The sequence below is a fragment of the Schistocerca gregaria genome, chromosome 5, assembly GCF_023897955.1.
Source record: "Schistocerca gregaria isolate iqSchGreg1 chromosome 5, iqSchGreg1.2, whole genome shotgun sequence".
NCBI lineage: Eukaryota > Metazoa > Arthropoda > Insecta > Orthoptera > Acrididae > Schistocerca > Schistocerca gregaria.
In genome coordinates, this window is record NC_064924.1 from 82730634 (window position 1) to 82757112 (window position 26479).

Below are 26479 nucleotides of genomic sequence, written 5' to 3' on the forward strand. Positions count from 1 at the left end.
GTCATTAGTCAAAGGCGACGAGTTGTATCCCATTCTTCAGTTGCCCCGAGTAACCTTACTGCGTTTTTCACGAAACGTTCAAGAATATAACTGACATAATATGTAATGATGACACTCGCTCGACTCCCGAATTTGTGGCAGGGAAAACACGTATATTTAACGGTAAATTTATCTCTGGTAGGTCGGCAATGCTAGTTGTTGGTGGTTGCTAGGCAACGTGAACCTGCAAACAGAACGCTATTCTGTGAGCGAAGTCAATGTTTTGGTAGATATCTTGTGAAGGTTGTTATTGCTACAACGCCAGTAACGTGCGTGTTACACATTTTAGATTTTAATTGGTGAAGAGTCATAAATCATGAATTCTGTAAATACACATCATGGAATACCAAACGGTCGGCCCAGTGTTGGAATATCAAATTCGGCGCGAGTGTCAAGCGTCGCCAGAAGTGGTGTGGGGAGACAGAGAAAAGGTATGATTGATTGAAAATCTGTTTAACTGCATTTGAAGTCTGTTGAGAATTTTGATTTTGCAGTGATTAACCACTTGGTATGAAGGACGTAAGAGTTTGTTCTTCCACGTTTTGTTCTCACCAGTTTTCATGTTATAGTTCCAGATTGCCCGTTAATTGAAAGTCGTAATTGGTTGATACATCTACATTACGCACGAAAGGAATTCGGGATATGTAAAATATTAATCCAAGAAGAACTTGAGAAGAGCAAAGGATTCTCTGAATTCGCAAACTATATGCAGGTATCAACGAACAGTTTTTTTTTCGTAGTTGTAGATTTTGCTGATCTTGATTATCGTATACACATTCAAAATGTTCTGTGCAGAATATTCAATTTTACGTACTTATAATAACATGACAAACATGAATTAAAATGTATTTACGCCTTGTAGGGTTTAATACTGAGGCACGAAGGAAGAATCCAAGATTCCCTCGAGTATTTTCAAACATGTCATGCCATTAATCCCATGAACGTAGACAACATCAAGCAGGTTGCAAGATCTCTGTAAGTAATATTTTGAAGGATTTGAATGAGATAACTCTTTTTATTCTAGATTTCATTTCATAGTATCTACTATAAATTAATTACTTACTTTCCTTCGTACATAAAGTTGTTACTTACTGCATGTATTGAATGGTACATTATTAACAGAAAATAGACAATTTTCAAATTGTAATTATTTATTTTCAATTGGCCCACACATTTATTCATCCAGGTATCATCGTACATGATATATGATTTATAAATTATAGAGTGCAGCAATCAGTCGTCCTTTTTTAGATTTTATTACGCAAATCCAGATTTCGGCTCGTAGCTGGCCATTCTCAATGCACTATTTTCTAACCTCAATGCATGTACGTCCCTGTTGTTTGGGTGTCAGTCTAAAATAGGACAACTGATTGCTGCACTCTGTAATTTGTAAGTCACATAACAGTCGCTGAGTGCACCCACTTTCCGAATGGAAGGTAACCTGATATTAGATTTGTAACGAAAATACAATTAGATTAGATTACATTCGGTTTACATTCCATAGACCTTAATGAGATAATTCTCGTGGGTGTAGACAAGTCAGAAAGTATGAAAAACACAAAACATTTGAATATAATACTGACTACCCTGATCATTTGTCATGTGATGGTCAAAATAGGTAAATACATTACAGTAAACTGGATCCTCTTTAATAAACTGTCAGAATGAAATGTAATTATGCACTTTTAATAAATTTATCATACATGAAATATGTAATCATTACTGTTGTCACCCAATACTGTCAAAACTGAAATGTAACAGACTTTTTACTGAAGCTGGTCTAACACTCCCTGTTAAGATATTCATCTATTGAGTAGTAGGGGTTTGCTTATCAAAAAGTCTTTTACATTCTGTTTAAACTGTGCACTACCTGAAACCAAGATTTTAATGGTTGCTGGCAATTTATTGAAAATATGTTTTCCTGAGTAGTGGACTCCCTTTTGGACCAAGGTAAGTGATTTTTAGATTTTTTGTGTGGATTGTTCTTATCCCCTGGTATTGATACTATGTATTGAGCTATTGGGTGGAAATAGAGATAATTTAGTTGCAAAAAATTTCATTTAGAAATAAATATACTGAGAAGCAGTGGTTAGGATACGAAGTTCCTTGAACAGGTGTCTACATGATGTTCTTGAATTTGCACCACAAATGAGTCTTATTGCAGACTAAAAGCTTTTTCTCGGTTTGTCAGGTTATCCCAGGATGTGCCCCTGTATGATAGAATAGAATGAAAATAAATTGCTAAAAAAAAGTACATATACATCAGATGTAGGGGCCTAAGTATCCTTTTATGAGGCAAGGAGAGATAGATAGCTGTGACTCTGATGAAGGAACCATCCTTTCACTTGTCTGAAATGATTTTGGACTTAAATCAGGATGACTATACTGACAGAGCAAGGTACTTCTCCAGAATATGAGGTCAAGATCTTAACAGCTGCACCCTCATTTGGTTGGTACCTTTAGTACGAAGTCCTTTCATATAAACACTTTTTGCCCTTCATCACTGCAGACATCAAAAAGTCTGCTGATGATTTCAGAACCATGAACTTGCTGCGCTGTGCCCCTGCACTAACTCCAGTCCATAGGGAAAACTGATTCCAGGCTCGTAAATATGCCACTACACAATTCCCCAAACACGCCTTCATATGCTCACCTCAGACTGACATCCCCCTCCCCCTCCATGATGAGTGTGATGCTGGACTTGGGACAATGACAAGACAATACTATCATGCATTATAGATCTTTTCACATGATTGTATTGCAATAGCATTGCAGTATCATAATATGATAAGGTGGTGTTGTTAACCCTCCATTATTAACCACTATTCTGAATCATATAAGTAATCTTCTTGCTAAAACATTACATACAAAGAATGCTTTAGCTCCCTTTTTAAACAGGTGTATCTTAGTAACCTTTTCATCTGCTTGGACACTTTATTATACAGCTTTATTCCATGATAGAATATACCATTTTTAGATTTTTGTTTGTTTTTCCTTGGTAATTGTAAGTCCAGACTGGCTCTTGTTCCATGAGTACTCGTAATGAAACACTTAGCAATATTTTCTCTAACATGCGAAACAGATTGAAGATGTACTCACATGGCACAGTATGTGTACCAGTACCCACGTTTTTAAACAGTTCTTTACAATGGGTCCATCTACTACTTGTAGTTATTATATTTTATTCTTTTGGCCCTTTTCTGCAGTTTAAAAACTGCATCCATCTTTTGTGTCTTCGATCCCCAGAAAAGAATCCCATAGCCAAGATTTTAGAGTACGAAAGCATGCTACCACAAAACATTTGCTGTTAAAAGCTGAACATGCTGGTGACTTTTTTTTTCTACCCTCTTCGTGTGTTTGTCCCATGTTAACTGACAATCAGTATACATCCCTAAAATTTTTTGTTACGCTATCAGTAAAATTATTAACTATGTGTAGTGCAACAGATGTGTGTTCTCTCTATAATGCTGAAGTGCATACTGTTTGTTTTTTTCATGTTCACTGTCAGTGTATTACACACTAACCAATCGTAAACATCCATGAAGGTTTCATTTTCTTTCCTTTGTAGCAGTTGAATGACTATAATGTTGTTGTCACCAGGAGAGAGCTTGTCCTTAATTATAGGTTATGGGGAGTTACTAAGAGATTATGGAAGTTAACATTTTACAATTTGAAGCTTTAAAAAGTTGGAAAAGGTGCTGTGTACATTTCACTCACTTATGCTACTAAAATGTTTTATAATAGATTGTAAAGGTTTCCTTCCTGTGTACATAGTAAACTTGTCTGTGAATGATTTTGTCTCCATATCTTTCTAAGTGATGACAAAAAATTTTCATTGTGCACATGTCTGCTTAGAAGTTAGGAATAAAACTGCTTTCAGATCAAATCACGTTGCAAGTTCAAGGCATTCATGTGTAAGCTGTTGTGGTTTTTCTAATCAGGTGATGTCACAAGATACACAATTCACTCATTTATCCATACTAAATAATACAAAGCACACTGATGCTTTCATATTAATGCCCTTCTCCTTTACTTAAAAAAAAAAAAAAAAAAATCGAGCTGGGAGTAAATTATTAGAGACTGATGAAATATTTGATAATTTTGTGAAATTTTGTGTGTTTGGTGGTCTTATTTGTCTTTTTACAATTTAAGTAAATTATTTATGTGGTGTTTGCTGCTTAGGATTTCTTTAACTTAGTTTTTTGTAAAAAAAAGGCAAGGAATTACCATTTTTTTAGTCCTTCAGCAGCTATTAAGTTTCTTAAAAGACAAGCCTGATACAAATGATAATGGAAAATTAAACAGTGCAAATGATATTTGGAGTGAAAGTGGGGTAAAAATGAAAGTAAAAGATGATTGCAAACTGCAAAAGTATGCCTAAGTACTGTAGCAAATTCAGATACTTATATTGGGAAGCACCAGAGTGTTAATACAGTGGATGGCAGAGTAACAAAACAATTTACAGCTGGACTGGGAACGGCACCCTCCAAATTTGCTGTGTGGTTACTGACAGCCTCTTGTCAAGCTTGACAGCTATGTTCTGGGAAAGTTATTTATATATATATATTCAAAACAGACTTGAAACCAAAACACTACCCTAGAAACACCTATGTTTGTGTGTTTCTTGTCTGGCTTATTTTACTAAAGATTTATGACCACTGGATGTGTGAACTCTTTCTACTTTTTGCACACTGTTTTCCAAGTATGAGTGGAAGCGTTTGTACTATATTCCTGTTATGCCTTGTGATCCTACCTTGTTTACTAATATTTTATGGTCAACTGTATCAGAAGCCTTGAACAAGTCAAGGACTATGCCTGTAACACAGCCATTCTTATCAAGAGCTTCAAGTACCAGTTTTGTGAAATCTGTAGTGACCAGCAGGTGTATTTCACCACTTTTGAAACCACACTGCTTTGTTTAAAAAGTTGTTTTTGTTCATGTAACTATTTAGTCTTTCCTTAATGACTGATTCAGTTATTGCTGTGAATACAACCATAGTGAAACTGGCCTGTATTTTCAATACCCTCAGCATTATCTTTGTTTAGTAATGGCACAACTCGTAGGCACACTGGAGAAATACTCGACTAAAGGGCTCATTTTTTTATGTTTGTTGCTGGGGATTTTATGCTGTCTATGCACAACTTAAGAACAGAGAGTGAAACCTCATCTACACCTGCTTACTTCTTATTTTTTAATTTCTGCAGTGTCTTCGTGGTTTTAAGCTCTATTGTGGCCTGATCATCTTTTGTGAAATCCTTGCACATAGGCTCCCATTTTCTGTCAATGATTCAGCCCAGCACTTGACTTGAAATGGCTGGTGATAGGATACTCCTCCCATAACTTCTCCTGTGCCACTGGTATGTAGCAGCAGTGCTCTCTTCTTCCGTACTGTGTTACCCTGATTGATGCTTTTTGTGGTTTTACTAATTTGGTGATGGTTATTTTGAGTAGTATCTGCTTCCTCATCCTTCCTATTGGTGTGCAGAGTCTGCTGTACACTTTCTTTTCCTACACGATCTTGAAGTTCCTCTCCCCTCAACTCTTACAGATGGAATGTGTTGATAGTAGACACAACAAAATCGTCAGACTGTGTCCTCCTCCTGTTAGCCTTCCTACCACCTGCCAGCATGTCTTTTATTTCTTCCTTTCTTTTTGCTTCATCATTTACAACTCTGACAGTATTTCAGGGACATATTTTTCAGACATTCAGTTTCATTATTCTTTTGTTCCAAATCTCCTCACATGAAGACACTCAACAACTGAGCTAGGTTAATAGTTGGCTCCTTTTACCGACCTCCCGACTCAGCAGCATTAGTGGCAGAACAACTGAGCGAAAATTTGGAATACATTTCACATAAATTTTCTCAGCATGTTATAGTCTGAGGTGGAGATTTCAATTTACCAGATATAGACTGGGACACTCAGATGTTTAGGATGGGTGGTAGGGACGGAGCATCGAGTGACATTATACTGAGTGCACTATCCGAGAATTACCTCGAGCAATTAAACAGAGAACCGACTTGTGTATATAACATCTTGGACCTACTGATAACAAACAGACCCGAACTTTTCGACTCTGTAAGTGCAGAACGGAATCAGTGATCATAAGGCCGTTGCAGCATCCCTAAATATGGAAGTTAATAGGAATATAAAAAACGGGAGGAAAGTTTATCTGTTTAGCAAGAGTAATAGAAGGCAGATTTCAGACTACCCAACAGATCAAAACAAAAATTTCTTTTCCGACACTGACAATGTTGAGTGTTTATGGAAAAAGTTCAAGGCAATTGTAAAATGCATTTTAGACAGGTACGTGCCGAGTAAAACTGTGAGGGATGGGAAAAACCCACCGTGGTTCAACAACAAAGTTAGGAAACTACTGCGAAAGCAAAGAGAGCGTCACTCCAAGTTTAAACACAGCCAAAACCTCTCAGACAAACAGAAGCTAAACAATGTCAAAGTTAGCGTAAGGAGGGCTATGCATGAACCGTTCAGTGAATTCGAAAGTAAAATTCTATGTACCGACTTGACAGAAAATCCTAGGAAGTTCTGGTCTTACGTTAAATCAGTAAGTGGTTCGAAACAGCATATCCAGATACTCCGGGATGATGATGGCATTGAAACAGAGGATGACACACGTAAAGCTGAAATGCTAAACACCTTTTTCCAAAGCTGTTTCACAGAGGAAGACCGCACTGCAGTTCCTTCTCTAAATCCTCGCGCAAACGAAAAAATGGCTGACATCGAAATAAGTGTCCAAGGAATAGAAAAGCAACTGGAATCACTCAACAGAGGAAAGTCCACTGGACCTGACGGGATACCAATTCGCTTCTACACAGAGTGTGCGAAAGAACTTGCCCCCCTTCTAACAGCCGTGTACTGCAAGTCTCTAGAGGAATGGAAGGTTCCAAATGATTGGAAAAGAGCACAGGTAGTCTCAATCTTCAAGAAGGGTCGTCGAGCAGATGCGCAAAACTATAGACCTATATCTCTGACGTCAATCTGTTGTAGAATTTTAGAACATGTTTTTTGCTTGCGTATCATGTCGTTTTTGGAAACCCAGAATCTACTCTGTAGGAATCAACATGGATTCCGGAAACAGCGATTGTGTGAGACCCAACTCGCTTTATTTGTTCATGACACCCAGAAAATATTAGATACAGGCTCCCAGGTAGATGCTATTTTCCTTGGCTTCCGGAAGGTGTTCAATACAGTTCCACACTGTCGCCTGATAAATAAAGTAAGAGCCTACGGAATATCAGACCAGCTGTGTGGCTGGATTGAAGAGTTTTTAGCAAAAAGAACATGGCATGTTGTTATCAATGGAGAGATGTCTACAGACGTTAAGGTAACCTCTGGCGTGCCACAGGGGAGTGTTATCGGATCATTGCTTTTCACAATATATATATAAATGACCTAGTAGATAGTGTCGGAAGTTCCATTCGGCTTTTCGCGGATGATGCTGTAGTATACAGAGAAGTTGCAGCATTAGAAAATTGTAGCGAAATGCAGGAAGATTTGCAGTGGATAGGCACTTGGTGTAGGGAGTGGCAACTGAACCTTAACATAGATAAATGTAATGTATTGTGAATACACAGAAAGAAGGATCCTTTATTTTATGATTATATGATAGCAGAACAAACACTGGTAGCAGTTACTTCTGTATAATATCTGGGCGTATGCGTGCGGAACGATTTGAAGTGGAATGATCACATAAAATTAATTGTTTGTAAGGCGGGTACCAGGTTGAGATTCATTGGTAGAGTCCTTAGAAAATGTAGTCCATCAACAAAGGATGTGGCTTACAAAACACTCGTTTGACCTATACTCGAGTATTGCTGATCAGTGAGGGATCCGTACAAGATCGGGTTGACGGAGGAGATAGAGAAGATCCAAAGAAGAGCGGTGTGTTTCGTCTCAGGGTTATTTTGTAACCATGATAGCGTTATGGTGATGTTTAGCAAACTCAAGTGGCAGACTCTTCAAGAGAGGCGCTCTGCATCGCGGTATAGCTTGCTCGCCAGGTTTCGAGAGGGTGCGTTTCTGGATGAGGTATCGAATATATTGCTTGCCTCTACTTATACCTCCGGAGCAGATCACGAATGTAAAATTAGAGAGATTCGAGTGCGCATGGAGGCTTTCAGACAGTCGTTCTTCCCGTGAACCATATGCAACTGGAACAGAAAAGGGGGGTAATGACAGTGGCACGTAAAGTGCCCTCCACCACACACCGTTGGGTGGCTTGGGAGTATAAATGTAAATGTAAAACCCAATGTTACTGTATTTCTTCTGTCTCATTAACTATATTTTTTATAATGTGATCTCAAGCCGAGATGATACCACCAGGATGATGACAGTAACTTGTCTTGAATGCCAAAGATTAACAACTATTAAAACGGTTTGTATAAATTAACTATTCTGTCAAATATTAACTTTTGTGACATAGGTAACCCACAGAAACTTGCCATGTGTAAAGTGAAATTCATGTTCCTACTTTTTGTGTGAGACCATTCATTTTTGGAGATCGAATGACACATTTTTGATGTCATATTGGAGAGTAATGTTGCATTCCCAAATCCTCTCTGACCTTTTTCCCACCACCATCAATATATGTCTTCTCACTTCTATCTTATCCTCATCCTCCATATTTACCAGCACTTGAGATACCACACTTGAATAAGGGAGAAATGGAGTTCGAATATTCAACTGGCTACCTGGATTGAAGATTTTGTGGTTTTGCTAATTTGCTGATGGGTGTTTTGAGCAGGGCTCTGTGACTTCACTTCCTCGTCCTTCTCCAATACGAACTTGGGCACCAAATTTAATGGCCATGTTGTTGATGCAGTGTGAAGCAAAATAGTCTTCTCCTTTCTTCTCTCCATATTTGTTTTTCCCTCTCTTTTATTGAACATAGATTTCCCTGTGTCCTCTAGGACTGATGTAAATATTCTGCCACTAATTTCTATCAGAAAACAAGCTCGAGAAAACTTGCACTACAACAGTTGAACCTGTTGTAAATGACCCAGCATACAAAGAGGTAATTAACAGTTTGAAGAAAAAAAAAAAACCTAGAAACCACTAAGCAGTAGGAACAGATGGAATACCAAGGAAATGCTGAAATATGATGATCATAAAATTCATGACAATTTATTTCATCTTATTCTTAAAATTTGGCAAGATGAAAAAATACCTGATGATTCGAAGGAATCAATCATTGTCCTTGTACACAAAAAAGCAGATAAACATAATTGTAGGAATGTCCCTATTAGTCATAGCTTACAAAGTACTGTCAGATGTAATGTAGCAAAGACTCGTCGCCTATACCAAGGATGCAATAGGTGACTCCCAGAATGGTTTTTGGAAAAATAGATCAAAATAGAAAGCATATTATACATCAAAATTGACAATTAAAAAATATGGGAATATAACAAGAGCATCCGTTCATTGTGTGTTCATAACTTTCAGATAGCATACAATTCAGTGCACAGAGAAATGGTATGGGAAATCATGGCAGAATATGGAATCCCCAAGAAACTCATCATCTTAGTTCAAGTGTGTGTGGAGAAGGCAGTGGGTGACACACTGTGGCTCCAGTTGTTTTGAGAACAAAACTGGGCTGAAGCTAGGTGATGCTTTAACCCTATTTGTCTTCAAAAATGTCATAGGAATTGTGGGAAGAGAAACCAAATGAGCAACAAATGAAAACATCACAGATAAACACCCAAATATACTGAAGTATGCAGATGACATAATTTTAAGAGGAAATAACAGTGGTGAAACTGACACAGTGTTCAAGAAGCTAAATAATACTGCCCTGAAAGTAGATTTAAAAGCTAATGAAGAAAAAACAGAATACAAGATCCAGAGTGAAATTTTCACTGTGCAGCAGAGTGTGCACTGATATGAAATTGCCTGTCAGATTGAAACTGTGAAACTTGAACTTAGGACTTAAGCCTTTTGTGGACAGGTGCTGTACCAATTGAGCTATCCAAGGATGTCTCATGACCTCTCATCACAACTTTACTTGTGCAAATACCTCATCTGCTACCTTACAAACTTCACAGAAACTCTGCTCTTCACATATATCACGCTAACAATTTTAAAGAATCTGGCTGTGATTTCAGTCACAACTAGAAGTTGTAAGTCTATGAAGTTTTAGTCTTCCAGGAAGTTTCAGAACACAAGATCATACAAGGGGAAAATATGACTGCAGGACAGTGTGATAACCTTCATAGATAACTACACTTTCAAGAACACTCCCAACTTCAAACATCTTAGTGTAATTATAAGTGATTGCAATAGAAGACAAGTTGAATACCAAACCAGACAGACTGCAAAATTTACTTTTCCCTCCAATAACTTCTATCCTCCAAACTCTGGACCAGGAAAATCAAGCTGGAACTCTACAACACCATCATCTGGCCAGCACTGCAATACAGATCCAAAGCACAGGGCATAATGAAGAACAAGAAGCACCAGCTTTCAGTCTTCGAAAATATAGTGTACCAAAAATGTTTGGGCCAGCATTTGACTAAGCAACATGAAGATGGGTTTGGAGATTCAACAAAGAGATAGTTAAGCTAGTCAACCAACCCATGGTAGTGAAAATCTCCAAAGCAAGATGACATTTGCAAAGGGCAGGCCATGTTGTCAGAATGGAGAAAGGCAGAATAGTGTGTCAGATATATGTTAAGAAGGTGGAAGCTGAAGACCCCCTGGAAGACCAAGAAGCAGATGGTGAGATGAGGTGACTGCAGAATGCTGGGTTTCACTGAGTGGGAGGAGGTGGCATAAGAACTGGAGGCAAATTGTGACAGCAGTGCAGGATCATCGCGTCCCAAAGAAACAAACAGAGTGAGTGTTTTCTCTGAGACATATTCTTTAGTGGTGATTTTCATGCTGTTACTACACTACTTCTTTTCCTTGAAACTTGACACTGATGACTTACACACTCAATATGTCTCTTCTTCTTAGCTAGGGGGAAAAACATTCCTGGACATAATACTTTAATTTGACTCCTATTGCATATTTTTTAGCATTTTCATTTAACCATACAACTGTGTGGTGTTTATACTGGTTGTTAGAATCCTAGCACTTCCTCAAAACTGAAAGTGAAGTACTGATTTATGTGTGTGAAATTTAGAAAATGAAGTGAATAACTGAAGAAGAGAGAGAACTAAATAGGTAAAAAATTGAGGATAGCTTACCTACTGACTTGTACTGGCCAAACAAACCACAGGCAGTCCTTGGCCTCACTCATTCAGCCTTCCATACTTTCTTGTCAGCTGCATCTTCATCTCCCAGACACAGCATCTGCATGTCTGCCATGGTATTATCCTTCCATTTCATTCTCAGTCATCCTAATGGTCTCGTTCCTTCGGCTTATCCGTCCATCACTGTCTTTATTACTATGTTATCTCCTCTACTTCTCGCATGTCCATACTCCTGAGTCTTTTGGTTTTCACACTGGCTATGATGTCAGGTAGTGTTCATTTTCTTTCACTGGTACATATATTTTTCTCAGTACTTTATTTTCAAAAGTGATAAGCTTTTTCTCTGCTTTTTTCAGGATCCATGCCTTGCTTGCTTAGTACACTATTGCTTTGATGATGGTCTGATATATTCTTATTTTTGCCTGCCTAGATAGTAACTTAGATCTTATAATGTTGTGTATAGTTCCTAGACATCTTCTCCTGGCTTGAATTTTCGAGCTAGCCACTGTGGCCGAGCGGTTCTAGGCACTTCAGCCCGGAACCGTGCTGCTGCTATGGTTGCCGGTTCGAATCCTGCCTCGGGCATGGATATGTGTGATGTCCTTAGGTTAGTTAGATTTAGGTAGTTCTAAGTCTAGGGGACTGATGACTTCCAATGTTAAATCCCCTAGTGCTTAGAGCCATTTGAACCATTTTTTGAATTCTCATTACGATCTTAGGCAACTGAGACTTCAGTCATGTGTGTGTGAGTTATACTTGCATGAGTATACAGGGTGTTACAAAAAGGTATGGCCAAACTTTCAGGAAACATTCCTCACACACAAAGAAAGAAAATATGTTATGTGGACATGTGTCCGGAAACGCTTACTTTCCATGTTAGAGCTCATTTTATTACTTCTCCTCAAATCACATTAATCATGGAATGGAAACACACGGCAACAGAATGTACCAGCGTGACTTCAAACACTTTGTTACAGGAAAAGAATTCGCAGAAGTGTACCCGTGGAGGCCAATCAGCTGCTGATAGTGCCTGCACATTCTGTACATGGTACGGAAACAATTGGTTCTCCTGTAGCACTCTCCATACAGTGACGTGCTCAACGTTACCTTGTACAGCAGCAACTTCTTTCCCGCCGACATTAGGGTTATCGTCAACTGCACAAAGAATTGCCTCGTCCATTGCAGGTGTCCTCGTTGTTCTAGGTCTTCTCCAGTCGCAAGTCATAGGCTCCCTAAGACGCTGATCAATTGCTTTGAATGTCTTCGTCAGGATACCTTCGTTCCGGAAATCTGTCTCGATACAAATGTACCACGCCACGGCTATTGCCCTGTGCTAATCCATACATCAAATGGGCATCTGCCAACTCCGCATTTGCAAACATTGCACTGACTGCAAAACAACGTTCGTGATGAACACTAACCTGTTGATGCTACGTACTGATGTGGTTGATGCTAGTACTGTAGAGCAATGAGCCGCATGTCAACACAAGCACCGAAGTCAACATTACCTTCCTTCAATTGGGCCAACTGGTGGTGAATCGAGGAAGTACAGTACATACTGTCGAAACGAAAATGAGCTCTGACATGGATATTAAACGTTTCCGGACACATGTCCACATAACATGTTTTCTTTATTTGTGTGTGAGGAATGTTTCCTGAAAGTTTGGTTGTACCTTTTTGTAACACCCTGTATATGTGTGTGTTTGCTGTCTAATTCTGACAAAGGCCTTACTGTCCAAAAGCTATCATTTGTGACAGTCTTTTTGTTGTGTCTATCTGTGACTCAGCATCTCTGCTATATGGTGAGTAGCAACTTTCCATTTCACAATATTGTTTTCTCTCTTCTGTGTTGGTTAGGTTTCTGATTGAAACTTCCTGGAAGATTAAAACTGTGTGCTGGACCGAGACTCAAACTTGGGACCTTTGCCTTTCGCAGGCAAGTGCTGGCAGAAGTAAAGCTGTGAGGACAGGATGTGAGTCGTGCTTGAGTAGCTCTGTCGGTAGAGCACTCGCGCGCGAAAGACAAAGGTCCCTAGTTTGAGTTTCGGTCCAGCACACAGTTTTAATCTGCCAGGAAGTTTCATGTCAGTGCACACTCCGCTGCAGAGTGAAAATCTCATTCAGGTTTCTGATTGTTAGATGGTTTGGTCCTAACTGAGCTCTTCTTCCTATTACAATGAACTTTGTTTTATTTTCGTTGATACTTAGACCTATTTTCTTAGCTTCTTCCATCAATATAGTTTCCAGTTTCTCCATGTCTTCCATGCTCCTTCCTATCGCCACAATATTATCTATGAAAGCCACAACATTTATTTTTTCCCCTATGATGACTCCTGCAGTTTCTTGTATTACTCTCCTCAGGATGCTGTTGAGTGCAAAATTGAAAATTTTCCTGTCTCACTCCTGTTTTTACCTCAAATGTTTCTGAGAAGTCCCCCTGTACTTTCACTCTACACTTTGATTCTATTACACACACTTTAGTTAGATTTGTCAGCATATCCGTATCCCACACTTTGCCATTATCTTCCACACCTCCTATCTTACTGCACTGTCATATGCTTTGTTGAAGTTATAAACTTACAGAAGGTATCCTGATCAGTTCTTATCTAGTATTTGTCTTAGTGTGAATGTTTGGTTGGCTGTTGACTTACCCTTTTGAAACTCCAGTTGTGCTGTGTCTAATATTTCTTCAGTGCATGCGTTGAGCTTGTTCAGTATAATTCTTGGGGTTATTTTATAGCACATGAATGATAGAGATATCCCTCTATAGTTCTATGTCAATATTTTGTCTCTCTTCTTGTATATGGGAAATACAGCAGCAGTTTTCCATTCCTCTGGCATTACTTCTTTCCTCTACTCCTCTTTTATGAGTTTGGCTAACCATTCCTATGTCTTGTCTCCCCCTTCTTTGGTGAACTTTGCTGATATCATTGTGTGCTTGAGGCTTTCCCATTTCAGTCTTTTTATTGCCTCATTCCCCTCCATCAGAGTTGGCTCTTCGACTAGTGGTTGTATATTCTGGTTGTTTTCTGCCCTGTTTTCATTCTTGTAGGTGTGTACCAGATTGTGCAGTAGTTCTTTGAAGTATCTTCTCCAGTTCTCTAGATTTCCTTCATTTGTAGTGATCAGTTTCCCATTCTCATCCTTCATTATTACAGACTTATCTCTGTACTCCTTTCTATAGCTTCTCATTGTCCTGTAAAACTATTTACTATTTTTCTGGCTGTAATCCTCCTCTGCCTTCTCTATCTGTTTATTTATGAGTGATGTTTTCTCTCGCCTGATTGTTCTGCTCATTTATCTCATGGTTGTCCAGTATTTTATTTGGTTTTCATTGTTATTATTGCTCATCATTGCCTGTGTGGCTGTCTTCCTGGCCTGAACAGCTTTTCTACATGTTTCATTGAACCATGGTTCGTGCTTAATATTGCTATTATTGTTATCTCCTAATAGTTCCTGTGCTGTCTCCTTCTTCTTCCATTTTGTATTGATATCTTCATCTTCTTTCCTATTGCTTTCATTCCATGATCCTGTGAATCCATTTGTAACCTTAATCTTAAACAGTTTATTCACTTGGTCTTCTTTTTGCCTACACCCATATACTCTTTGGGCTCTTTTGCCGCAGTTGCTCTTACTTCGTTCATCTTTATAACCACAGGAGAATGTTTTAATCCTATCTCAGCCTATCTCATTGTCCTAACATCAGTTACTACCTTTTTATGTTTTTTCTCTATCAACATGTGGTCTATTTAGTTCCTAGTTAGATCATCTGGTGAGGTCAATGTTTCTATATGCATGTCTCTATGGGGAAATGATGTACTGACTATTTGCATGTTTCTGGCTGTGGTGAAGTTGATGAGGCTTGTATCACCATGAAACAGAATGTACAAGCTTAACATGCATATATATGGTTACCATTGATATTCTTGCCCTATTTTGGCATTTAAATCTTCCAGCACAATTCTGATTTCATACTGTGTTAATCTGGAGCACTTCTGGTGTAAGGTATTGTAGAATTCATCTTTTATGTCTTCCTTCTTGTCCTCAGTTGGGGTGTGGACATATACTAATGAGATGTTTCTGTATTTACCTTTGATTGTGTGTCCTTTATTCATAAGCTTGGGTTGTTTGCCGTAACATTCATTCCAGTCCGAGGCTGGGTGTGAGCGTAGAGGAACCCTCCAGTTTTTTTACAATGTTGAATGGTTAGTCCAACGATTAACCTTCCCACTTTATCTGGACTTGGGACTGGATGGAAGGCTATCTTCCTCCCAGATGTTGTTAATTAGGAATAGCATGGCAGTAAAAAGAAAAATAAATGAAAGGATTGTGCTAGAATTTTTAGTATAAAAATTATCTGTAAAACTGTATATTTAATAAGGAAAGTTCAAGAAAGTAATGGCAGAATGTAAATAATTTGGAATTAAAAGAGGCCACTCATTGAATAGCAGCAGTGTGAAGTCATTGCCAGATATACATAAAAGACAAAGAAAACATTCTAGAATAAATCCTTTCTCAAGTGAGAGAGTATGTTCACCCCTCCCCCACCCTCTCTCTCTCTATCTCTCCTGTGGCCGTGTGTCCTTAACCCAGAAGCTAGCAGGTTTTCTTTCACTTTTGTGTGTATGTGAAATATACTGAAATGTCTTTCTAATGTTGCAATATTATGAGAGGAAAGAATTGTTTCTCTATTTGCACTCTATAATATATGTCTATTGATGGAAGTTCCAGTATATTAATATTAACATTACAGTGTTATAGAAAGGAAATGAGAATCATGTTGCAGATGAGATTGGTACTTGCATATGTATATCAGTTTTCATTTTGTGAGGTATCTGCTTGAAATTGTGTGATAAATATTAGGTTATTTAATTATTTTAAATATCTATTGCACTCTGTTGAAAAAACACATTTCCATTCAAAATCAACTGAAGCTCCACAGAATGATTGCTTATTTGCTGTATTGTCAAACTAGTAGGCACAGCAGTGCCCGTTGTCAGTACAATCAAAATATAGTAGTTTTTATTGTGTATTAATGTTGATTTTGTGGTATTTCAATAGTCGTTTTAAGGTAGTTCATTTTTGTCTTTATAACTTTTGATGCTGCTGAACATGGGTACTTGTCCTGGCAATTGTTTGATAATATTATGAATAACATTAATTTTGTGCAGCTTTAGTTTACCATGAATCAATACATTATATTTTAGCAGTATCAGATGCAAAAGATATGCCATTGTCATGTGTAACTAATTTGATTATTGTATGCCATACATGACTAATTCCCTTTGACTGTTATGTTCTTGTATGTGAACACTCAAAGTATGTATTAGATAAATGTGAAAAAATGTCTCATGGCAATTTCAGATATGTTTTACAAAAAAAATTCTGATAACTGTGCTACACTCAGCCTTTAAACTGTATGTTTATGCATACACATTCATTGTGTAATTTAATGTAAACATTTCAATCATAGGTATCTACTTGGAAGGCACAGATTGGCCTTAGAGGCGTACCGAGAAGCAGAAAGTCTTGTTCTCAAGCCTGAATGGGATATTTATCATAACTTAGGTATTCCTTAGAAAAGCCTTTCCAGTTTTCGTCTCAATTGCTGGTTTCACTATTTTGGAAGCACATTTTTGCTTGAAATATGCTGAGAAAATTACAGTACAGATTTTTATGAATTATTTGAATTACTTTCTTGCACTTCTTTGTTTGCTACAGTTTTTGCAGTGATATACAAGTATATAGTGAATCCTTTCAAACTTAACAGCAAAGAGTACAAAGAGCACCACACTGCATGTTTGCACTGTAGTATGGCATGAAGTTCCTTACCATACATTTTCATTTTGAAAATGTGCCATAATTTTAAGTGTGCATAGCTGAAATATGTGCATTGTGAATAGCGATACAAAAGGGAAAATAAAAGCTGCAATGTTAACTATTGAAACTGAAAGTTATTTAAACTTTTAAAAACCTCTCTACCTAATATACTGATTGGGCTACAGTTGCATTTCTTTTTATCTTCCACAGATGTAGCCTCTTTTGTTTATTCATTGTGCGCATGACATTCAGTACACTTCGCTTTGTATTAAGGTGTAATAAAAGTACTTCTTTTGTATTCCTGTGCCTGAACTTGAATTCCGTAAACCCATTTTGGTTATGAGCCCAGTCAGAATTTCAGCACAGAGGTTTCTTCATCTTGCTTTGCTGCTTGACTGTGAGGAGCATTACCTTCTCCATTGTGCCTTAATTATGTATAAAATAACTGTAATAGATACATATTCTGTATTTTGAGTTCACGCAAAGGTTTTAGTGAAACAAGCTCATCCATATTTAGGGTCATTCCATTTCAAATCAATACAGAAAAGTACAGTTTTCAACCTGACCATTCCCTGTTTTTATCAAGTTCGGTGTGTTCATTGCACAAGAGGAGAGAATGAAAGATGTCCAATTTCAGAATTATAGCACAAGTATGTCAAAAGTAATGGCTGCCTGGAGTTCTAAAAATATGTGGAGTATTCAAGTAACACCCCTGACAAAGGCAGCTGCAGCTTGTGTTCTATTAGAGATAGAACTGTGAATCAGATAATTCTGGAAAGTGCAAAGAACAGGCTTTCAAGTGATATCAATCATGGGCATATCCAAATTGTGTACTTATTTAAGATCAGTTGCCTTAACCTTATCACGACAACATAGTAAAAAGTCAAGTTGGGATGACATTTGGCTTGTTGTTGTTGTTGTTGTTGTTGTTGTGGTCTTCAGTCCTGAGACTGGTTTGATGCAGCTCTCCATGCTACTCTATCTTGTGCAAGCTCCTTCATCTACCAGTACTTACTGCAACCTGCATCCTTCTGAATCTGCTTAGTATATTCATCTCTTGGTCTCCCTCTATCATTTTTACCCTCCACGCTGCCCTCCAATGCTAAATTTGTGATCCCTTGATGCCTCAAGATATGTCCTACCAATCGACCCCTTCTTCTAGTCAAGTAGTGCCACAAACTTCTCTTCCTTTCAATCCTATTCAATACCTCCTCATTAATTACGTGATCTACCCACCTAATCTCCAACATTCTTCTGTAGCACCACATTTCAAAAGCTTCTATTCTCTTCTTGTCCAAGCTATTTATTGTCCATGTTTCACTTCCATACATGGCTACACTCCATACAAATACTTAAAGAAACGACTTCCTGACACTTAAATCAATACTCGATGTTAACAAATTTCTCTTCTTCAGAAACACTTTCCTTGCCATTGCCAGTCTACATTTTATATCCTTTCTACTTCGACCATCATCACTTATTTTGCTCCCCAAATAGCAAAACTCCTTTACTACTTTAAGTGTCTAATTTCCTAATCTAATGCCCTCAGCATCACCCGACTTAATTGGACTACATTCCATTATCCTTGTTTTGCTTTTGTTGATGTTCATCTTATATCCTCCTTTCAAGACACTGTCCATTCTGTTCAACTGCTCTTCCAAGTCCTTTGCTGTGTCTGACACAATTACAATGTCATCAGCGAACCTCAAAGTTTTTATTTCTTCTCCGTGGATTTTAATACCTACCCCAAATTTTTCTTTTGTTTCCTTTACTGCTTGCTCAATGTACAGATTGAATTACATCGGGGAGAGGCTACAACCCTGTCTTACTCCCTTCCCAACCACTGCTTCCCTTTCATGTCCCTCGACTCTTATAACTGCCATCTGGTTTCTGTACAAATTGTAAATAGCTTTTCGCTCCCTGTATTTTACCCCTGCCACCTTTAGAATTTGAAAGAGAGTATTCCAGTCAACAGTGTCAAAAACTTTCTCTAAGTCTACAAATGCTAGAAACATAGGTTTGCCTTTCTTTAATCTTTCTTCTAAGATAAGTCGTAAGGTCAGTATTGCCTCACGTGTTCCAACATTTCTACGGAATCCAAACTGATCTCCCCCGAGGTCAGCTTCTACAAGTTTTTCCATTCGTCTGTAAAGAATTCGCATTAGTATTTTGCAGGTATGACTTATTAAACTGATTGTTCGGTAATTTTCACATCTGTCAACACCAGCTTTCTTTGGGATTAGAATTTTTATATTCTTGTTGAAGTCTGAGGCTATTTCACCTGTTTCATACATCTTACTCACCGGGTGGCAGAGTTTTGTCAGGACTGGCTCTCCCAAGGCCGTCAGTAGTTTTAATGGAATGTTGTCTACTCCCGGGGCCTTGTTTCGACTAAGGTCTTTCAGTGCTCTGTCAAACTCTTCACGCAGTATCATATCTCCCATTTCATCTACATCCTCTTCCATTTCCATAATATTGTCCTCAAGTACATCACCCTTGTATAGACCTTCTATATACTCCTTCCACCTTTCTGCTTTCCCTTCTTTGCTTAGAACTGGGTTTCCATCTGAGCTCTTGATATTCATGGCTTAGGAGATATAAGTTAGTATCTACAGCTGTGTGATACAATAAAGCAGTATAAATCGAATGCAAACTGCATTAGATGACGTAAAGTAATGAAAAACATGTTAACTGTTAAAAAGATGGTGTGATAGCAACACACAGTCAGGTAGCAATAGTAATATACCAACAGCAATCATTTGTAATATGCAAAGTGAAAATGTGGATGCTTGATATAGTTAGTGGCATAACTACAGACATAAAATGTGTGTTAGAAGTAGAAAAAAACACACCAAAGCAAGGGCTTGTAGCCTCAGATGTTGATTTAGTTGCATTAAATTACAGTCTGGGATTCATTGGTGAGTCACTGGTGGAAATAAAAACACAAAGAGGGTACATATGTGCAGATAATGTTCGAGAAAGTGTCTGAAGTATTCCAGAAAAAATGAGGAGGAGGATGAAACAACTATGGAATCTAAAATTATAATGCAATTGGATCAGCAATTCAAAACCAGCACCACAAGTGGGGGAGAAGATCCAAATATTGACACTTCTTCTGGAAAGTTGGAGCATTTGAAGGATTGAAAATGAATTTGGAGCCTCAAACCATTTAGGAAATGGTTTACATCTGATACTGATTGTTAATGCATACAAACACTGTCTTGTTAAGGTCATTTGCAATCTTGCACTGCCAAAGTGTTATATGTCAACGTGTGAGAACTGTCCACGTACACATTCTTTCTTTCTTTAGGAGTGTTGTATGATGATAATGGACTTGATGATATAACATTAAACCATGGATATGTACGGATAGAACAACTTTCCAGATTGATCTATTTTCTGTGGAAGTCTTCTTGGAAAACATGTTGAAAAATTGAAAAGAAACTCCTGCTGCACTACTTTACAGTCATTCAACCGTCCAAATTTCTGAAACACCTGGAAGAGATGTTTTGTGACCATGAAAATTTTATACGTGTGGCTCTGCAGAGAATTATGCATTTGTCCTGCAGGATGAGCTCCAGGAGTCTCACTGGAGCAATGCACAGGGCGATTTGTTGTTTATTATACACACACAGAAAACTGATCACATTTCATTTATGAGGTCTGTCCAAAAAATCCTGGTACCTTTTTAATTTAGCAGCCGTGATGTGGTGGATTGGAGTGAAATGTGGTTGGCATTGTGGCACATGCGAAATTGTGCATGCCAATTGAAGAATGACTGTATGGGAGATTGCAGAAGAATGTAACATGTCTGATGGATCATGTCATGAAATCCTGATACAGCATCATGCAATGCATCATTTGGCGAGCAAGTTCATCCCATGGTTCATAAGTGAAGACCAGAAAGACCTTCACTTTGCAACCGGTGAGGAGCTATTAGATCACGCAAATGAGAACAAGATGTTTGTTAAAGAGAATCATAACTGGTGATTCTTTGTCATGAATTTGTGCTACAGGGACAAACCATTAATCGATTGTACTGCCGGTACATATTGTGACACCTGTGAGAAAAAATTGTGAGAAGAAAATGGCCTGAAATGTGGTGAGACAATTCATGGTTCTTGCATCGTGATAACGCACCCGCACATTCATCCATGTTTGTGCATTTCTATTGTACAAAAAACGAAATCTGATTAACTTCATGATGTACCATTTCCATAGAACAACCCAAGTAGTTTCATTACTTCTCAGATGGCGCTGTAGCGTAGTACAGACACCACAAAAAATTTGCAAACATACCTTTTCATCAAAGTGATTTCAATGACTGTGGAGAGTGGCTAAGGACCATATAACTGTGTCGCTGGTACCATCAAGAGATTTGCTCCCCATGCCAGTCTGCAGTGCATTTCAAACTCTCAGATAATAACACCCACACAGTTGTTTGAGTGGTGTTCCAACAACATTACAGTGTGTCACTTTTATGAAACTGAAATTGAGTATGATGAAGCATCTCTCCTTCAAGAGCGGTTATAGCTCATATTTGCACAGTTGCAGGTACTTTACTCACAAGATACAATGAGTTATTCCCACTGCCCATAACAAAATCCAAATGAATGTTTTCCCCAATTCATCATACACCAGAAATGAATATTTGACACAGATACAAGACTCATACCTTGGTGATATCACTAGGTTTGCTGTATGCATTTTCAAAGATCAGTGCTGTCTTGGATGTGTTTTAATGTTAATGAAGATACCAGTTAGTTTCCTACATCCTCAAGACTGTTTACTTTTATTTGTATACCCCAAGAAATCTGATTCTTTACTGTGGACAAGGAAGGCATTCATACAAAGGTTGATGTGCGAACTGCAACAGACCAAATGTTCACCAAGAACTGCATTAACAGTGTTATATTTTGCTACCCAGTATTGAGGCATGGTAAGTCCTGATGATACATTCGTCATTTCATTTGTTTATTTGAACCTGTTTGCCATACATTCCACATGTTTTGCTGGGATGGTTATATCATGTTTTCCATCACTAAAGCTCAGATGTTGTTATCTGTTATCTTGCATATTGCAAATGCTTGCTATTGTTGTATTTGTGTTGCTACCTTACTGTGCATTGCTATTGCACCATCTTTTTAACAGTTAACATGTTTTTCATTATTTATGTCATTTTATTGCAGTTTGCATTCAATCTGTATTGTTTTATTCTATCACATAACTGTAGATTTTAATTTATATCTCCAAATCTAAATGCCATCCCTACTTGATTTTTACTATGTTGTATAGTATAAAATGAAGAAGTAAACATATATTTTCAGAAATTTTGAATGTGATGTATTTTGAGACATTCAGGGTGAAGGTCTAGATCACTGACCTTTACTATGTACATTGTTTGAATATGGCTATGATGGATATCATTTGAAAGCTTGTTCCTAGCCTTTTCCAAAATTACATTCATGGTCCCATCTCTGTTAGAACAGAAGTGACAGGCATTTTTGTTAGCAGTGTTTATTGAATTTTCTGCTTATTTTTAGAACTTCATGCAGCCACTGACCTTTACTGTGTAAATCTTTTGAATATGGGTATGATACATATCGTTTGAAAGCTTGTTCTTAGCCTTTTCCAAAATTACATGATTCGTGGTCACATTATTTATCGATCATATGTTGAAAACAATAAACTGGTTGGGTGAGATTAAGATATGTGAACACAAAATAAGCAGTCTCGCATATGCGGATGTCTTAATTGTGATGGCAGATTCAATTGAAAGTTTGCAAAGTAATATTTCAGAGCTAGACCAGAAATGTAAGGACTATGGTATGAAGATTAGTATCTCCAAAACGAAAGTAATGTCAGTGGGAAGGAGATATAAACAGATCGAGTGCCAAATAGGAGGAACAAAGTTAGAACATGTGGACAGTTTCAAGTACTTAGGATGCATATTCTCACAGGATGGCAACATAGTGAAAGAACTGGAAGCGAGGTGTAGCAAAGCTTATGCAGTGAGTGCTCAGTTATGATCTACTCTCTTCTGCAAGAAGGAAGTCAGTACCAAGACTAAGTGATCTGTGCACCATTCAGTCTTTCGACCAACTTCGTTGTATGGTAGCAAAAGCTGGGTGGATTCAGGTTACCTTATGAATAAGGTTGAGGTTACGGATATGAAAGTAGCTAGGATGATTGCAGGTACTAGTAGACGGGAACAATGGCAGGAGGGTGTCCACAATGAGGAAATGAAAGAAAAACTGGGAATGAACTCTATAGATTTAGCAGTCAGGGCGAACAGGCTTAGATGGTGGGGTCCTGTTACACGCATGGGAGAAGAAAGGTTACCCAAGACACTCATGGGTGCAGCAGTAGAGGGTAGGAGGAGTCGGGGTAGACCAAGGAGAAGGTACCTGGATTCGGTTAAGAATGATTTTGAAGTAATAGGCTTTACGTCAGAAGAGGCACGAATGTTAGCACTGAATAGGGGATCATGGAGGAATTTTATAAGGGTGATTATGCTCCAGACTGAACGCTGAAAGGCATAGTCAGTCTTAAATGATGATGATGATTTAAATTTACTAACTCATTCTATTTTATAAGTTTGTGTTTGTGTATTTTGGTGGATTTTTTGTATGAGTTTTGCTTTTCCAGTTGAATGTGTGACTTGTGAGACTAGTTCTACACCTTGTTCTTTCCAGAAGATGGATTTATTGAATTTTTTTCCGTTTTTTTTTTCGTTTATTTTTAAACATGTTCTGCTGGCAAGATATAACTGTTTAAAAGAAATGTTTTATTTAATCTGTCATAGAAAGTAATGTGTAGAATAGCAACAACCTTAATTCTTATGTTTCATGTAGGCATGTGTCTCCTGCACCTAAATGAAAGGGTTAAAGCAAAAGAATGCATTTCGAAGGCCATTGATTTGAGCCGCCAAGAATGTTCCTATGTAGCACTTGCAAAAATATACTTGCTTGAGAACGATATTGTTGCTGCAGTTAATGTATATAATGCAGCATGCAGGTAAGCATTTCTTGTTGTTTATAACTAAGTATGATACAGGGAGAATGGTAAACATGTAAAATTTGGTGGGTATAAATTACTAATGAACATCTGTATCTTAAAAAATCTTGTAAAATATAAGCATGTAGCCATATCTGCAAAGGAATGTGTAATGTGAGTGTAAACTGACTTGTTCTACAGCATTACAATTCACCTTACAAATGGTCCTTCGAACATGAAACAAACAAACTAACTTATGAGGTGGTGGTTTGTACTAATTAAGACACTCACCACAGCATTCCTCGGACACCTGACAAGTCCTACAGTTCCAGAAATGCTCTGCCAAGCCTCTAGGCCATCACAATCTGTCCTCGGTCAAACTCAGATAGATTGCATGCTTTCCCCTTTCTACACACAGACAGCATGCTCACTGATACTATGTGCACTGTGCTTGTGGCTGACTAGCATTCATTCGTCGCCAGATGGTGCTGCTATCACCTGGGTGGGTTTATATTGCTAGTAGGTTGGTGGTCGTAATGTTCTGGCTGATCAGTATAAGTATATGGTGCTATAACTGAGTAATCAATTCAATCCCCCAAATTTCTCAACATGCAAATTAAACTTACATCCACAAAAAGAGCCACAATCCACCACCTAAAAACTGATCCTGACCTTATAATCCTACCTGATAACAAAGGCTCCACCACTGCTGATTCGACCACAAGGATTGCCTGGCAGAAGGACTTCATCACCTGTCAGATTCATCCACCTACAATCCCTGACACAGTGATCCCATCCCAGAAATCCAGCAGGATCTCCAGTCTTTCCTCAAATCCTTAGGCCCATCCCAGAACCTCTCCCCAGAGTCCATCTCTCCCCTCACCCCTGCCATTCCCTGCTTACCTCCTACATGCTTCCTAAAGTCCATAAACCCAGCCGTCCAGGACATTCCATTATGGCCAGTCACTGTGCCCCCACTGTGAGAATCTCTGCTCTTGTAGACAACGCCTTTGGCCCATTACCCACAACCTATCCTGCTATATAAAAGGTATCAACCATTTCCCCCTCCAACTCTCCACAGTTTCTGTTCCTTTACCACACGGTGCCCTGCTCATCACTATTGTGAGGCCTCCATTTACACTAACACCCCTAATGCCAATGGCCATACAACTATTGAACTCTACTTTTCCCAACACCTGATTGATTCAAAACTCACCACTCACCAACTCCTTTGTAGTCACCATGACCAGCTATATTCTCACCCACAATTACCTCTCCTTTGAAGATACTACATACAAACAAATCTGGGGTATGACCATGGGCTCCCGTATGGCACCATCTTGCGCCAACATATTCATGGGCCATCTAGAAGAATCTTTCTTAAACACTCAGCATCTGGATTGAGGGTAAGGATGCCCTATCCACATTCCTTCAGAACCTCATCATCTTCTTCCCCATTCATTTCACCTGGTCCTACTCAACCCATGAAGTCACCTTCCTCAATGTTGATCCCCATCTCAAAAATGGCTATATCGGTACCTCTGTCCATATCAAACCTACCAACTGCCAGCAGCCTCTCCACTTTGACAGCTGCCTCCCATTCTATACAGTCTACACACCCATGGCCATCGCATCTGTAGTAACGAGCGGTTCCTCTCTAAATAAATCAAGGGTCTCACTGAGGCCTTTACAGATTGTAATTACCCTCCCAACCTTCTACAATCTTCCATGCATTAGCTTTCCAGTTGCCGACACCTCCCAAAGTCCCACGATCTGGCTACAGAGGAGCATTCCCCTTGTGACTCGGTACCACCCAGGTCTGGAGCAACTGAATTACATTCCCCACCAGGGTTTTGACTATTTCTCGTTGTGCTCTGAAATGAAAAATGTCTTACCCACTATCCTTCCCATCTCTGCTGCAGTGGTATTCCACCGCCCGCCGAACCTACACAGTGTCCTCGTCCATCCCTACACAACCCCTGCTCCCAACCCCTTGCCTCATGGCGCACATCCCTGTAATAGACCTAGATGCAAGACCTGTTCCATACATCCTCCCACCACCACCTATTCCAGTCCAGTCAGAAACATTACCTATCCCATCAAAGTCTGAGCTATCTGTGAAACCAGTCATGTGATCTACAAGCTAAGCTGCAACCACCGTGCTGCACTCTATGTGGGCATGACAGCCAACAAGCTATCTGTCTGCGTGAATGGCCACTGACAAGCTGTGACCAAGAAACAACTGTACCACCCTGTTGCTGAGCACTCCGCCCAACATGACCTTCATTTCAGTGACTGCTTTACAGCCTGTGCCATCTGAATCCTTCCCACCGGGACCACTTATCTGAATTGCACACATGAGAACTCTCCCTGCAGTATATCCTGTGTTCCTGTAACCCTCCTGGCCTCAGTC

The 26479-nt window shown here is 38.7% G+C and overlaps 1 protein-coding gene across 1 annotated transcript in view; it reads left to right on the forward strand.

Moving 5' to 3' along the window:
- The first annotated feature begins 208 nt into the window (after window positions 1-208).
- LOC126272923 (Bardet-Biedl syndrome 4 protein-like) overlaps window positions 209-26479 on the forward strand; it is a 108421-nt gene continuing 82150 nt past the window's right edge. The window contains exons 1-5 of the mRNA XM_049976214.1: window positions 209-470; window positions 609-751; window positions 902-1014; window positions 16724-16818; window positions 23925-24087. Of these exons, the coding sequence (XP_049832171.1) occupies window positions 356-470; window positions 609-751; window positions 902-1014; window positions 16724-16818; window positions 23925-24087 (629 nt within the window). The 5' untranslated portion in view covers window positions 209-355. The remainder of the gene's footprint in view (window positions 471-608; window positions 752-901; window positions 1015-16723; window positions 16819-23924; window positions 24088-26479) is intronic.